This window comes from Emys orbicularis, chromosome 22 (genome assembly GCF_028017835.1).
Source record: "Emys orbicularis isolate rEmyOrb1 chromosome 22, rEmyOrb1.hap1, whole genome shotgun sequence".
NCBI lineage: Eukaryota > Metazoa > Chordata > Testudines > Emydidae > Emys > Emys orbicularis.
The window spans coordinates 17,915,620-17,932,666 of NC_088704.1; the positions used below are offsets into that span (position 1 = coordinate 17,915,620).

Below are 17,047 nucleotides of genomic sequence, written 5' to 3' on the forward strand. Positions count from 1 at the left end.
AATTGTTCTTGAAGCATTCAGATCCTAGTTTTGCCAACGGTGGAGACAGATTAATGTTCTGACAGTTGGAAGCTTATCTTATCTTCTCTTAACCTGAATAATTTTGTAAAATTAAATTTAACTGGCCCTATTATTTTTTGACATTACTATTTTTTTAATGCTTATCCCTCTGCTTGTTAGGTGCTTTTAAAAGATTTTATAAAGTTAAAGCAAGAGTACTATAAAAGTAATTTAAAAGCTGACATGTTTTTGCAGGACCACGGTCTTGTGGCGGTGGGTAGTCCCGTTGATTTCTATGGTATATTGTGGGTAAAGTTAGTCATGTGTTTTAGTCATTGCAGGATCTAGCACTACATCTGTACTTTAATGTGTTCCAGTTTTTCTGTGTGTGTTCATTAACTCTCTATTTTTGCTTGTGTGTGCAGGTGGACTGGATATCATTGGGGGAAAAAGAACTTGTAAATTTCACTTGCTACTTCATTGGAATTTAGCATTAACATTAGTGATTACTTGTACCCTCCAAACCAGTCAAATCTTTATGCCTGGAACATATTTGTCATTTAGACTTCTGTATTAGTACCATGCCTAGCAGAATGGGATCGAAAATGAATCTGAACAGAGACTTCATCAGAGTAAAAGCACATTATAATGGGTAAGTCATACAGTCCTTTCAGTGCTGCTTTATATGTGGTTTGTCACTTTAGTTACCAGCGAACAATAGTCCATGAACTCATTTAGTAATGCAGTAACCAAAGAGTTGATGGTTCCAATGGATACTAACAAATAAATCATTTTGTGTACAAACAATGTTTGTAAATTTACTTGGATGTTAAAATGTTCATTTTTTAAAATTCCTGAATCTTTATGAATTACTGAGAGATGCGTCTGACTTATTTTTGGTTAGCTTGTTTTTGGTTTCTGACCAAATCTGTTTTGAAACAGAAGTGTTGATGTATTTGCTGATCCAGTTTGAAGATTAATAAAACAATGTAGTCTGTTAAACCCAGGCACAGCTAATATATTTAACTGGTTTTCCTTAGGCCCCAGTCCTGCAATGAGTTCTGCATTGGCAGATTTCCATTAAAGTTAGTGGGGCTGTGCTTGCAAGCTGCTGTCCACCTGCATAGTTCTCATTGAAAGTTTGGGGATGTACGCTGTGAGCTCTTTGGGGCAGGAATTGTCTGTGTTTCTACAACACCTATCACAAAAGGGTCCTGATACTAGTTAGCGCCTTTGGGTGCTAGTGTAATGCAAATAATAATTTATAGCTGCTATTATACTTGCATAATTAGAGGTATCGTTTTTGTGGTTAAAATTGTAGACTGTGCCAGCAACTGCCATTGTTTGGCTTATTGATTTCCCCCACCACCACCTTAATGAAAACTCAAAAGGATTGTCTGTCAGAGAAATACTTAGGCAGTTGTGGGAAATAAGTGTTTGGGTTTTAACCACAAATTATTAGTAAATCCACTAAGAATATTTGCCTGCTATATTTAAAATTCAGTTATTAAAAATGAACTTTAAAAATCCGGTTTACCTTTCACTATTTATGTTGTTGGTCCATGTTGAGTGAAATGCAAACATCAAAGAGTTACAGTTACACCTATTACCTTCACTTTGGTTTATACTCACTTTCATTTCCTGGCAACTTCGCCAGCAGGTTGCTTTTGTTGTTTAGTTTCTAACATTGTAGGGAAATGTTACTTTTTAAATTGAATTTAAAACAATCACGAGAACACTTCTATCTAGTTTTGAATCCTGCTGCCTCCCTTTTTACTAAATATAACTGAGCTTAAAAGTAATTGACAGTGACTTTTTAACTTAGACTTGAGTTTTGGCCTTTTTCCTCATAAGCTAAAAATATGTTGATCCCCAGTGTATTCATTGTCAGTAATTTGGTGTTTAGTGTAGTTATATTGTTTTTTTCAATAAGCAATTTCGTTTAGTAACAGTTGGAAAGAGGAGGACAAAACCAGGATGAAGAATTTAGTCTTTACAGACTGTGAAAGGGAGTAATAATATATTACTTTACTAAGGCTATGGCTATACTGCACCACTGTAAACCCTCTAATGTAGCTGCTCTAAGCTGAGGAGAGAGAGGTCTCCTGTCAGCTTAATTACTCCAGCCCCTGAGAGCAGCAGTAGTTGTGTAGGCAGGAGAAGTTCTCCTGCTGACATAGCGCTGTCCGCACTGGCACTTAATTTACGCTGATTTATGTCACTTGGGGTGGCTAATTCACATCCCTGAGCAACATAATTTATGTCAAATTAAGCTATAGTGTAGCCATAGCCTCATACTCTGTTCTGATGCGTTAGTAGGATCGGCAAATAATGCCTTGAAAACAAAATGACTGGGTCCATGGATATATAGGGAAAGTTTTGCTCCTGCAGTGAAATGTGGCATAGTCTTGTGGCTAGGGTGGGGGGACTGGAAGACAGCTCCTTGATTGTAAAACTAGCCATACCATCAACTCTCATTCTAACCGTGAGCCTGTGACTTAATCTCTGTGTCTCGATTTACCCATCTGTAAAATGGAAATCCACCAGAACCTTTCTAATTCACACTTCATTACAGATATGATAATTTGCACATAAAAATATGTCCTCAAATATTTAATGAGGCCTTGTTTATAGTGAGGATTCATGTTAAGACTATCTTTCAAAATATGTTGCAGGACATGTTAAATTTATATAGCTATTATATATTTAATAGATTTGTTTTTATTATAATAGATGTGTAAGTGAATACATGTGAAAATAAATGAGCACAGCATATTTTGTGGTGCATTATTACTGCTGTTATGTTACTCTTGCTCAGTAATTTGTGAAATTTTGATAATCAGCAGTGATTAGTGCTAATTAGCAAGGTTTTACTACCTGACAGGGCTGTTTGAGATTTAATGAGTACTTGTAAACAGCTTTGAGATCTTTGGATGAAAGGCTTGCACCATACAAGTGCTGCTAAGTGTGCCTAGTTTCAGTTCAGTAGAGATCTTTATCCTAAATTTATAAGACAATGTCAGTCTGGGTTTATGATTAAAGGATGTTCTCAATTTAATTATAGTAGCACTAGAGTGGTACTACATGTTTGAGATGTGAAAGCTGCTCTGAAACTGTGCAGTCCACAAATGTTACATCCAATATATATATATGTACAACATTCAAACCCAATAAGTGTTTCCGGAATATAAAATGTGTAATTCTCCAAAAGTTTGCACGGTATATGTATAGGCTTTGTTCAAGAATGAAGCAGACCTTTGACTATTTGAAATTTGTGGTAACATTTGATTCATTACTAGAATTCACTGGAAGGAATGTGAATATCATAAAAGGAATTAGTAAAAGCATTGAGAACATTTTTTGTACTTCCTGCAACAAGTATTCTGTAATTTTCCTGAGTCATGCAGATTGCATTTGTAGACAAAAATGGTTCTTTTTTTCTTACAATTCATTCAGAACCTCTGAAGCATTCTAGCCATCATTGTTTAATGTTCTCAGTTGGAGAAGAGCAAAGCATCTGTCCCGCTTACAAAGTAGAGGTCCCAGAATTACTGAATTTTGTCTTTGCTTTGTTGACACAAAGTTCTATGTTAAGTAACAGGTTTATGTAAAACAATTTATGAGCGAAAGCATAGCATGATGAGTGTTTCAGTATCTGTTCTGGATTCCTGCTTTCATATCTGCAGATGTAGTAAAACATACTATTTCAGAATTAGTGTCAAGAGTTATTCGGATAGCTGCTAAATAATTTAGAGCGCCAATTGATAGTACAATATACCTTTTTGAAATTATGATTAAACAAATCGCCTGTTTACGTAAGGACGAGGAAGCTGCAAAAATCATGAATGTTGTGATTGTGTCTCCATGGAGTCTCAGGAGCTATGGCATTTGTATTTCTTGGGTGTAACAGAGTTCCTTATGTAGCAGAAATGACAGCATATGGAAACTGAAGTATAGAGCAAATTTGTGTAATTTCTCATTTCATTTAAAAAAAACATTTTGTTGCTTGTCTAGATTATGTATAATCCTCTGAAGTAATCTGCATTAAATCCTATTGACTACAAATGAACTACATGACTCTGGTTAGCTTTGCCCTAGCCAGCATGATTCTAACCTTTGCAATGCCTCATCCCAAGAATGCAAGAAATGCTCTTAATCCAAGTATGTGCCCAACATTGGCCCCTTATGCCGCTTGATGGAGTCTGGTTTCTTAAATCTGACTGTGGAAAAGTGCATATCTAGTGGGATTCTTTAGTAAAGTTTATCAACAAATAGTCTTCATTCAGCTGTGCTCTGACCAGCTGATGTAGTTGTTGGCATTCAGATTTGATGTAGTAGATCTCAAAAGAATATATATAATTGACACTAGCTATTTGGATAAATACTGTACACAATTGCATCAGAAATAGATGCTGCTTGGGCAAAATAACAGTGGAAGTTTTTTCATCTGTACTTCTCTAATTAGTACAAAGAATGGCAGTCCATCTTCCACTTAAAGTTTTAATAATTTAAGGCTTGATCCTGCCATAGGTTTTGCTTCTAATACTCACACTGACTTCAGTGGGAGTTCGGGGTATGCATCCTGTGGTAGTAATGTGCATTCTGGGCCAGATCCTGAAATGGATGTTTGGCATTGAGTAAATTCCATACTCAGGGGAATTTCAACATCAGAGGTTGATCTTCTAACTCAGTGTTTCCCAAACTTTAACAACCTGGGAACCCCTTTCACTAAAATGTCAAGTCTCGTGAACCCCCTCCTAAAAATGAATATTTCCAGGGACTTTCTCCTTTACCTGAGTATAAATTATAAAAGCAGTGATCTTGGAAATAAAAAATTTGTTTTTATGACATGCTTATTACACACTATTTAGTATTAATTATTATTTATCATTACAGTATTTTTATTACGTTATGAAAATGGCAACACTCTTCCAAGATATCACTTTCGTAGCTTGTATCACTTTGGATAAGGCTGTTATAAGACAAGGCTCCTATGTTTCATCAAGGAGTATCAGATGTGAAACAGCATGAAGGTATTTAAGAAGCCAACTCAAAGAGTTCCTCCTACACAAGCATTCAGGTCTTGAGCAGTCCAGGCAAACAACGCATGTTACAACAAAGCTTAAACTTGTTCTTCATAATAATTTTAAAAACAATACTAGCTGCTCATTTAATTTTAAAAACAGCAAAAAAATATCCACCTCCCTTTCCATTTCTTATAAGGAGTCTTGAAGTTTAAATCTCCTCAGTGTGATAGATATGCTTGCTTTCATCTGCTTAGCTCTTGGAAGTCCAGGGGCTTCGTGCTGCCCAGGGTCCAGTTTGGGAACCACTGTTCTAACTGAAAGCACATAGATGGAATACCTGAAGTGGATGGTGTCACAGCGCAGGTACACACAGAGTTGAATCAGTTTTCACCTACAAAACAACATGACTCAATAGTTATGTGATTCTATCCATCTCTCCTGTGTTGTCTTCACTGAGCTAGTTACACGCTGAGTAGAAACAACCTGTAACTTGAGCTGTATTTCATAGTATTATTGATTTCATAGTCAGGTACCTAGAGATACAGGTATGAAGGGCCCTCCACGGAAGTCATATTAGAAATTTGTTGTAACTTTTGGACAGAAGGTGTTTGTTGTTACATACATGAGAGAGATTCTGGCTAAAAGATCATGTGGATATTCTGCAAGTTTTGTTTACTTAATACTGAAGTATGGGACAGCGTTAAATTAGATTGACTTTTTTCTGGATCTGTAACTTCTTATGTCCTTTAAAATGTTAGTTTCAAAGGGAAATAATTACATTCTTAATCTCCTACTGTAATCTCATCCCAAAGCATCTTTACAGACATGGGAAATGTAGAGTGTTGCCATTCATTCCTGTCCATGGGTAGTTCTTCCAGTAAGCCCAGCCTGGTCATGTCCCTGTGTACAATGTCCCGCCATCTATTCGGCAGTCAGCTTCTAGGTCTGACCTGTTTTGTTTTTATTATTTTCGTTGGCATACTATCATTCGTTTGTTCTACAGTGTCCGCATCAGTGTAATCATTCAGTTTCAGCGAATCCCCTTGTGACGGCGCCCCCCATAAGGCTTTATGGAAATATGCTTATGAATATATGTGACATAACTGGAATATTTTCTGTGCTACCTATGCTCTGTAACATATCTATGTAAAGGTTATGATCTACTGAATCTATTAATCCTATTTGTATGCATGTATCATTTTTGTACTCAAAGTTATGAATATTGGCCGTGTACTGGCTTGATTTCTAAATAACCTTAGAGCATTTGGTTAGTTGCTGGAGAAAGGAATTCGCAAAGTTAAGTGCCCAGTCAGGAAGCACTTAAGGAACAATGCATCTTGGAATGCTCTAATCCACATAAGAAGTCTTCCTGGAGACATTCAAGATACCATGTGGGCAATGGCTTCTGCCTGTAAAAACTGAGAGTCATGCATGGACATGTGACTTGCCCAGGTGACTCCAGAACTCTATCTTGGAGCTGGATTTTGCATAGGAGAGAGGAGGGGGTCTCCACCCACAAGAGAGAGTCTATTTAAGCCCATGGGAGACCCCTCCATTTTGTCTTCAGCTGGCTAAAGAGAGGGCCTCTCCACCCCCAAAGATACCTGGAAGAAACTGGAACAAAGGACAGTGACTGCAAGGGGTGTGAGTAATTGCTGGGCCCAGACTAAAAGGAGATTAGTCTGTAAAAGGAAGCATTCTGGAACTGGTGAGGATTTGATCTGTATTCAGTTGGATTAGATATAGACTGGCGTGTTTTGTTTCATTTTACTTGGTAGTTCACTTTGTTCTGTCTGTTACTACTTGGATCACTTAAATCCTACTTTCTGTATTTAATAAAATCACTTTTTGCTTATTAATTAACCCAGAGTATGTATAATACCTGGGGGGGGGGGGGAGGCAAACAGCTGTGCATATCTCTCTATCAGTGTTATAGAAGGCGAACAAAACAGATTTATTTGGGTTTAGACCCCATTGGGTGTTGGGCATCTGAGTGTTAGAGACAAGAACACTTCTGTAAGCTGCTTTCAGTTAAGTCTGCAGCTTTGGGGCAAGTAATTCAGACCCTGGGTTTGTGTTGGAGCAGAGAGGCGTGTCTGGCTCAGCAAGACAGGGTGCTGGGGTCCCGAGCTGGCAGGGAAAGCAGGGGCAGAAGTAGTCTTGGCATATCAGGTGGCAGCTCCCAAGAGGGGTTCTGTGATCCAACTCGTCACACCCCTGCCTTGGTGTCACATTTTATTTTCCTTCTAACTTCTTCGTTTATTTGAATACATCATTCTACTTTTCAACTGCCATCTTCTGAAAAGCTGTCATCTCTACTGCCTCCAGCCTTCTGACGTCTGTTTCATTTAATGCAACTGCTTTCAGACCATAGAGTAATACTGTTAGTACAGTGGTGTGATAAATTTTCACCATGGTACTGAAGATAATGGTTTTTATCCATAATTTCATCAGGCTCCATGCAGCACTTGTAGCTAAAGCACATTTCCTTTTAAACCTCAACCTTGATGGAACCATCATCACTTATCAAGCTTCCTAGGTGTACTCAAGATTGTACTTGTTCTAGGATTTCCTTGCTGCATTTCAACACTTCATCTGTTGTCCCTTTTCTAGTATGAATCCCAGGCAAGATAATGGAATGGCTGATACAGGACTCAGCTAATAAAGAATTAAAGGAGGGTGATATATTTAATGCAAATCAACATGGGATTATGGAAAATAGATCTTGTTAGACCAACTTGATATCTTTTTATCAGATCACAAGTTTGGTTTATAAAGGTAATAGTGTTGTCATAGTATACTTAGACTTCTGTAAGGCAGTTGACACACAGCATTTTGATTAAAAAGATAGAATGATATAAAATTACCCTGGCACACATTAAATGGATTAAAAACTGGCAAACTGATGGGTCTCAAAATGTAACTCTAAATGAGGAATTGTAGAATGGCTGTGTTTCCATTGGGGTCCCACAAGCATCATTTCTTGGCTCTATGCTATTTAATATTTTTATCGGTGACCTGGAAGAAAATATAAAATCATCAACGATAAAATTTGCACATGACACAAAAATTGTGGGAGTGGTAAATAATGAAGAGGACAGGTCATTGATTCCGAGAGAACCGGATTGCTTGGTAAATTGAGAGCAAGCAAACTATGCATTTTTAATATGGCTAAATGTTTACCTCTAGGAACAAAAGAATGTCATCCATACTTACAGGATGAGGGACTCTCGTTGGATTTCCCCAAGACAGGCTACTCCCATCCATCATCTAGGGGACGTGCCTCTATGCTGTTGTATCCTAGTGCAAGGCCTGCTATAATAGTGATTTCAAAGTTAGATGAAGTATTTTCTTCAGATATTTTTGTTCTTTGTTTGGAACACATCAAGATTTATGGTCTCTCTAAGATATTGCCCTAGGGACAATAAATAATATTTATGTTAACAGAAATCAATCTGTTTATTGTCTCATCATAGTGTGTGTTCTTTAGCTATATTCTTCCAAGAGCATACTTTGGTGCTTGAAATAAGTTGGAAATTTTGTTTTTAGTTACAATATTTTTTTTCTCTGTATTTTTTCATTGGTTCCTCTTCCTCACTGTACTTGTATTTATTTAAAAACAAATTCTACCAGTAAGAAACATATTAATATCTGAGGAGAGGACATGAAACGTGGCTGGAGTGTCTCTCTATTACCACTTCTGTAAATCAAGTCTCAAAATGGTTCTGAATTACTTATTTAATCCAGAGGATGGTCCCTTTCATTGATGAATTATTGCTCTCTCCATATTTTCTAATTTCAGTAGTAGCTTTCCACAGTCTGCAGAGGGCTAATTTCCCCTGAGAACTGTATTTCTGAATGACACACCATGTGCTTAGATGTACAGTTTGATGATATGGTCACAGCTCAACAAATCCACCTGTCTGTAGCCTCAGACCACTTATATTGATATATATAGTTTAGATAGATAGATAAACAATAGTTCCATATTTCTTTATATATATTGATATATTGCAGAGGTGGGCAAACTTTTTGGCCTGAGGGCCACATCGGGGTTCCGAAACTGTATGGAGGGCCGGGTGTAGTGTATTAAATTACTCCCCGTAGGAACAGTGGCACAGCAAGCTGAGGCTGCGGAGGAGGGGCCGGAGGCTAGCCTCCCCAGCCGGGAGCTCAAGGGCCGGGCAGGACGGTCCCGCTGGCTGGATATGGCCCATGGGCCATAGTTTGCCCACCTCTGATATATTGGCACTACTGTTATCTGTACACAATTGTATACAATTATATTTATTGTTTGTAATTAGATTATGGAACGGATTGCCACATGAAGTTGTTGAGGTTAAGAATTTAGCAAAATTGAAAAAGGGATTGGATATTTAAACAGATAACCAGAGTTGTTACAATTATGGTTAAATATTTTGGGGGGATATTAAATATCATTCTTCAGGTCTTAAGCCAATCTCTGACAATCAGAGATCAGGATGAGACCAAATGTGGGGAGTGCAAACTGATCTATATCTGCCTACTTTAGGATTCTTACACCTCCTGTGAATTATCTGGTACCAGCCACTGCAATAGACAGCATGCTGGACTAGATGGACCTTGGGTCTGATCCAATTTGACAATTTGTGTGTTGCTATAATTTAAAAAAAAAAAAAAAAAAAAAAAAAAAGGCAAATTTATAAATAATGTTCAATATTTAATCCTATCCCCATTTGTATGTCCCGAGTCCTAGGGCCCAATCCTGTAACCACAAATGTATAGTTCCATTAAGGACATACCTGGGTTAAGCACTATATAAAGATATGAAGACCTGGTGAATGGCCTAAAAAGTTTACATACTCCCTATCCTACAAACACTTGGGCTTATACTTGCAGCACTGGGTCCTTACAGGATAACCTCTCTGGGTCAGTGACTGTGACTTTGTATGCACTGTAGTAGCCGCATTGGTCCCAGGACATTAGACAGACAAGGTAGGTGAGGTAATTAATGCCTTTTATTGGACCAGCTTCTGTTGGTGAGAGAGACAAGTTTTCCAGCTACACAGTGCTCGTCTTCAGCTCTGTGTGGCTCGAAAGCTTCTCTCTCTCTCCAACAGAAATTGGTCCAATAAAATGTATTACCTCACCCACCTTGTTTCTCCGTCTTTGTGTCTGTATACAGTGTCTGCCCAGGGCCGGTGCAACCACTAGGCAGACTAGGTGGCTGTCTAGGGTGCCAAGTGGTTGGGGGCGCCAAAAAGCGGTGCCCCCCCAAAAAATTTTAAACAGCGGAGCACCAGGCTGCCGCTGCTCCCTGCCTCCCAGTTCCAGAGGGGCCGCCAGCAGTGTGGCTAGTCCCTCCCCCTGCAACAACCCCGGGCACAGACACAGCCCCGCCTGCCAACCCCTTGCAACAACCCCCTCCTGCCCACTCCTCCCTTGTGCCATTCCCTCCCTGCCATTGCACCCCCTGCAACAACCCCGGGCACAGACACCCCCCCCCCCGGCCTGCCAGACCCTAGCAACAACCCCCTCCTGCCCACTCCTCCCTTGTGCCACTCCCTCCCTGCCACTGCACCCCCTGCAACATCCCCGGGCACAGACACACCCCTGCCTGCCAGCCCCTTGCAACAACCCTCTCCTGCCCACTCCTCCCTTGTGCCATTCCCTCCCTGCCATTGCACCCCCTGCAACAACCCCGGGCACAGAAACCCCCCCCCCCCCGCGGCCTGCCAGACCCTAGCAACAACCCCCTCCTGCCCACTCCTCCCTTGTGCCACTCCCTCCCTGCCACTGCACCCCCTGCAACATCCCCGGGCACAGACACACCCCTGCCTGCCAGCCCCTTGCAACAACCCCCTCCTGCCCACTCCTCCCTTGTGCCACTCCCTCCCTGCCACTGCACCCCCTGCAACGAGCCCCTTTTGCCTCTGTGCAATCTCTTCCCTGCCACTACACCCCTGCCCCCTCCACCTCTTGGCCACCTCCACCCCCTGCAACAATCTTGTGCACCCCCCTCTCTGCCACCTTCACCCCCTGGAAGAGCCCCCATACGACCCCCCTCTTTGCAGCCCCCTCCCCCCCGTGCCCCTGCACTTCGTGAACATCTGGGCCCCTGGGGGGAACTTGGCTGTAGGAAGGTGGGGGCTGGACATCGGCGGGGGGGGAGGGGGGAGGCGGGCGCAAGGTGGAAGTTTTGCCTAGGGCGCAAAATATTCTTGCACCGGCCCTGTGTCTGCCTCCATGAAGCATCTAGATTCTGCTTTGGTTTTGAGAACTAGTGTAATTTAAATGCTTTTAATTATTGAGAGCTCTAAGAAGTACTTGTGGACTCCAGACCACTTATTCTAAGGTTGCTTGCAAAATAAACCTCAGTCTCACTCAGCAACTCATGGTAGCTTATCACATTAAAGATCAACCTGGAAAACCATATTTAAAAACCTTCATGTTTTTTCATTTCCATTAGGAATAATTAGTTAAGATAAAAACTGTCATTTAAGATCTCTTCAAATGTTAAAGAAAAAAATTCCATGTTGAAAGATTATATAGCCCACTTTTAATCTACATTTGAAACTGATAAACTATTTTAAAAATATTGTGCTCACAGCTTTACTTCCAGTCACTCTTAAAAATTGGCTTTGCAAAAATATTCCTTTTGCCTTCAAAAAACGAACAACTTACAGCCATATGACCTAATAATGCATGCATATTTTTCTTGACATAGTCTCCACATTTTTGACACTTTGACTAAACAGTTTCCATGAAAATCAAGCTTGAATATTGTAAAGTTTCAATTTCCAGCAGACATACACAAATGTATGAAGTAGGTAAGACAGCTTGTGTTTTCTAAAATGATTTGTCATAGAGGGTGAAAGTAGCAAAACTAATTAAATCATGTTTAGCTTATTCTCCTCATTTCTGTTCTCCTTGTTGACTTCAGTACATTACGTGAATAATTTACATATGGCTCTAAGTACGTATTCTTAACTGAGAAGTGCAGTTGTATAGTTATCCACTAGAGGGTCTTACACTTTTTTTATCTCTGAACATCCTTCAAACACCTGCTTTTTTTTGCCATGTTTATTTTGTGTAGCTTTTTCTTGAGGTACTTTAACTTTAACGTAAAACATGAAAAATCTACTTCACATGTTCAGTTATATACAGACTAGATCATGTAAGCATGTTTTTTAGTTTTTACATGCAACAGCTTAGTGTGACAAGATGTAGTTTCACAAATAAATTCTCTAGGGTTCTAAGTGTTTTACTTTGTGTGGGTTTCATCATTCTAGAAACACTGAACCTCGTAGAAAGGAATTAAAAACTTAAGCTTCAAGGAAAATAATACGCCCCCAAAAAAGCATACCCAGCTTGCTAAAAGCTAAAACTTGGCATCCCATTCTAATTGTCTGTCTTTATCATCTTTCAATAGTTCCATGTTGACTTCAGATTTTAAAATTTTGTAATTATCAACTATTCTGCTAAAAGTATAGTTCTTAGCTGAAGTGTGATGCAAATATTATTTTCAATGCAGTAACTTTGAAATTAAAGTTTTATCACACACACCTAACACCAGAAATAACTTTGCCACTCTTCTCATTAAAACCATGTAAATGTGATAAGTCAGATTTTAAAACTTAATAATCTGTTGTAGACCTTTCACCATCCTACTGTTCAACTGTTATATACAGTGGTTTGTCAGTTTATTCCGGGCTCTCTTTCCTTCCCCCATTTGTTTCTTTCGTTTTAAGTAAAGTTGCAGGAGGTCAGGGACATTTTTTGTATTTTTAATTTTTAAAAAATGTTCAAATGTTCAGAATATTTTTAATTTATGAAATACAGCACAGAAAAATGTGGAATTTAAAACTTATTTTTTTCAGAATATTTACATAATCAAAATCTCTTTAATAATGCAGGGACTTCTGAACTGCTGCAAAGTCCTATATAAACTCCGACATGTTTCAGTCTTTGATCCATCTAGCTAAAGAAAAAATCGCTGTGGCTAGTTTAGGAGTTACAAAAGCTATGCGTTTTAAAATGCCCATTTAGTTCATTTAACGTAAGTCTCAATGTTTAACAGCCAATAAAGTAGATATTGAAAAGCCAGGATCGTTAATGTAAAATATAATATTAAAATAATGTTGAGATGCAAAGGCAATCTATCTCCCCAGGGACACCAGAAGAGCCTGGCCCTTTCTCACAGGAATAATACTTGCTTGTTTTCAATGGGATTACTTTAGTGAGTAAGTGCTGCTTGTGTGAGTACAGCTCAGCAGGATAAATTCCACAGATACAGCTACTGAAGCAAGCAGTTTATGACAGATGCCATATTTCTGAATGAGGGAATATATTTTGTGATTTAAATCTGTGAATTCATCTTTTGCAGGGACATCCTAATAACAAATTTGGATGCATCAATGAACTATGGTGAACTTTGTGATGAAGTGAGGGAGATGTGCAGTTTACAACAGGAACAGCCAATTACCCTCAAGTGGATTGATGATGAAGGTATTACAGACACATGAGAGATTCTTTTGTAAATCTTTACTTGTTTTCTATATTGTACAGTATGACAAAATATTAGGCGGGGGGAGGGGGTTGATGAAATTTGCTTAATTTAGTTTTCAGATAAGGCATTTTTTTATTGTAATTTATAGATATCATGGGACATAACCCTGTTTCACATAACAGGAAGGTTTGGATAAATGAGGCTCAGATAATCAAGATTGTGCTGTATTTGAATTCACTTTTTAATCTTTTTAAATAATGAACTTTTACAAAGTGTAATTATCTGAAGCACTGTTTAACTAGATTGATTAGGGAAATGTATGGTGGGAAGGAATGTGGCAGGGTGATTGCTTTCCTTACCTGGATGCTCTATTTTCTTTTTATTTATTTATTTTATTGTAAATGGAGAAAATGCAAACATAAGGGAACTAGAATTGTGGATCTGTTCTGATTGTTGAGGTCCATGAACTGCCTTGACAGGGTGAGAGCCCCCATTTTCCAAGAGTAAGCCATAGCCATTAGTAACTTCATGACTTCATTAGATAATGATTGTAGAGTGCATGTAGAGAAGGGGTAGAGTTCCTTGCCAGCAGAGCTCCAGGACTACATACCCAAGTCTCAAGATTCTCTTTTTTCTGATTTTCTTTCTCTTGATTTTTTTAATCTAAAAACGTTAGTCAAAATGCTCTTAATTTTTCTTCCCTTTTTTTTTTCTTGTGTGTGTGTGTGACCTTGGGCCATCCTGATGGGAGTGTTTCCTTCTGAGGACCATGTTGCAGGGGTAAAACGTAGTGGCCTTTGCCCACACCTTTTGGAAAGGTTAATATAGTAGGTATTGTCAGGTGAGCCTGTAGTATTCTAGGGCCCACCTGTGTCTTGCAGTGGGCTGGGATGAACTGTAAGCTTATGGATAGCAGCAGCTAGCTGGTCAGTCATCCTGAGTGCTACTGCTCAAGAGTTATGGCAGGGGATCAGAAGCATGGCTCTGCTGGAGCAAACTTCCATGTTCATTCCCTGACTAAAGCCTTGCAGCAGAAAAGACTTTACTTTGGGTATTGTGCTTAAGAAGCCCCCTCAACAAAGTTACTTAGGTCTCGATCTTGCATTGAGAGCCATGCAAGCAGGTTCCTGAACCTGTACAGAGTCCCGTTGAAATCACTTGCAAACTGGAATCAGATCAGGCCTTTTGTTTAAGGGCGAGAGAGAAACTGACCTTTGGGGAAGTCTCCTGAAAGACTCCAGAGAACACCAGGTCTTGACCTTGCTTGTGAACAAACTGGCATTCTCAGTTCTTGTACCATGTTGAAAAAGTAACCAGTCCTTTGTAATGTATGATAAAGATGTTGTTTAAAAAGGTTATTGGGCATTTGGAAAATCTACTCCTTTTGTTTGGTACTCTTTACCTGGAAGAGAGTAGAGAAGCTAAGGTAGAGTCCTTTTCTGTAAGGAAGCTGACTGAGATCATACCTTTGGCTAAAACAGCTGAAATACCACCAATGTATAACTGATTCTCCATAGTTTGAATTCCAAAATAGAAGATGACCTAGCTCATTTTGTCTAGCCAATTAGAAGGATAAACTGATTTTTTTTTTTTCTGTCTCCTCCAATTTTTCTCTCCAATGCACTGTTGCTGCACTCCTTAAGTCAGCATGGATGGATTTTTCTAACTCACTTTTTTCCTCTTGTTGCCACTGATGAAGCCATGCTATTTTGGTTAAATCAGTTGTAGAATATCTTAAAGGAAGATGTGGGACAGTTGACGGAAGGACGTAGGCTTGTAAAGTGCTGCTGCAGCCCGTGCCTGCATGTGTATACCACAATTAAGCAGCCTCTCAGCATGAGCACTTGTCAGCTGATGTGGGCCAGCCGCTGGTGTCTAATTGCAGTGTAGACATCCCCAAGAGTATAACTGATGTGAACAATCACTTGAAGAAAGAATGGTTACTTACCCCACTGTAACTGTGGTTCTTTGAGGTGTGTTGTCCACACAGATTCCATATTCTGCCTTCCATCCCCATTTATCGGCATCCCAACACCTGGGATTCTTATTGGCAAAGGAACTGAATGGTGGTTGAGGCTGCCTGGCCCCTTATGCCCTTGCCTGTGGCATGGGTGCTGGAACTAGGGGTGCTTTAGGTGTTGCCGCACTCCCTGGCTTGAAGTGGTTTCCATCCTATACAGGGCTTACAGTTTGGTTCAATGTCTCTCAGTACCCACACTATACAAATTGTTCCAGCAGCCCTGGTCGGTGGGGGTCATGAGGGTCGCAGGCCTGGCCACAACACATACTGCTAGTCAAAAAGAACCCAATCTCGTGCATAAGCTGCATGTGTTCCAAGATTGGAATGTGTGTACACAACACATTTTGAAGAATCACTCTGACTGCAGAGTAAGTAACTGTTCTTTTCTGGGTTTAAGCTCTGTCACCCTCTCTCTGAGAATTTTTGGCAAGTCACTTAACCTCCTTGTCTCACTTTACCTTCATATAAAATGGGTATAACTGTATTTCCAACCATGTTTGTTTGTAAAGTGCTTTGAGAACGAGAAGTGAAAGGCACTTCAGAACTGTAAAGCTTTATTATTCAATAGCAAGTAAAAAAAAAAAAATCTTTTAAAATAAAGTGCACATTTTAATAGCAAAATGACAAAGATTGATGAAAGGCTGTTCAGAATTCTTCTTTACGCTATTCTTTGGCATGCATGCAAAGTAACATTTTTCAAAAGTGTATAAGTCCTATTTGACTTTAAATACAATATGAGTCACATAGATGCTGCTGAAAATTTTACTTCTAGTCCTGATTCATCTTTGGAATGAGTGTGTCTGCTTGCTTTCAAGGTGATGATACAGCTGTGTTATGGAAAAACTAAATGTTTTTGCCACTTATGATTTTTGATGTTTTGCACAGAACATATGACAAGAACTATAGCAGTGATGCATATTTTCCTTTTTCTGTTGATTATTCTACCTGGCAGCCACCTTACTACTTTTGTAGGTCATTGGATGCAGCCTTGATTGTAGTATTGGTCTAATGTATCCTATTGAAGGACTAGTAGATGGATTGATGTTGGCTTCCTTTAAAAGAACACTTTACTAAAAGAGACAGTACTGTTAATGTGTAATGTCAGTGTGACTCAGTATGGCGTTTAACTATGGTGTGAGCAAGGTGCACATTTTATGTGAATTGAATGCTTTCATCTACTTGAGTCCTATTTTCAAGGGATGTTTTCAAGGTTGATAGAGCCAAAAGTGACCTCTCCTGGTGTGGGAGGGAAAGTGTAGTAAGCTGTCTGTTTAGTAGTTAGGAAAAAAGTGCTAGTGTACAGTGCTTGAAAAAGTAGATGAGGCATCTACTAGATGAAAGGGTACACACCCCCTTATAGCTAGAGAGATGGGGATTGGGAATTCACCCTAGAGGCCCCACCGGGACCCTTGCCCCATCCAACCACCCCTTCTGTCTGTTCCCTGACTCCCGGCCAGGAGCTTGGGGGCCAGGCAGGATGGTCCCGCAGGCCGGATGTGGCCTGCGGGCCAT

The 17,047-nt window shown here is 39.6% G+C and overlaps 1 protein-coding gene across 1 annotated transcript in view; it reads left to right on the forward strand.

Annotated features, from left to right (window-relative positions):
• The first annotated feature begins 535 nt into the window (after window positions 1-535).
• Window positions 536-17,047, forward strand: part of PRKCZ (protein kinase C zeta) — a 154,172-nt gene continuing 137,660 nt past the window's right edge. The window contains exons 1-2 of the mRNA XM_065421210.1: window positions 536-652; window positions 13,393-13,514. Of these exons, the coding sequence (XP_065277282.1) occupies window positions 582-652; window positions 13,393-13,514 (193 nt within the window). The 5' untranslated portion in view covers window positions 536-581. The remainder of the gene's footprint in view (window positions 653-13,392; window positions 13,515-17,047) is intronic.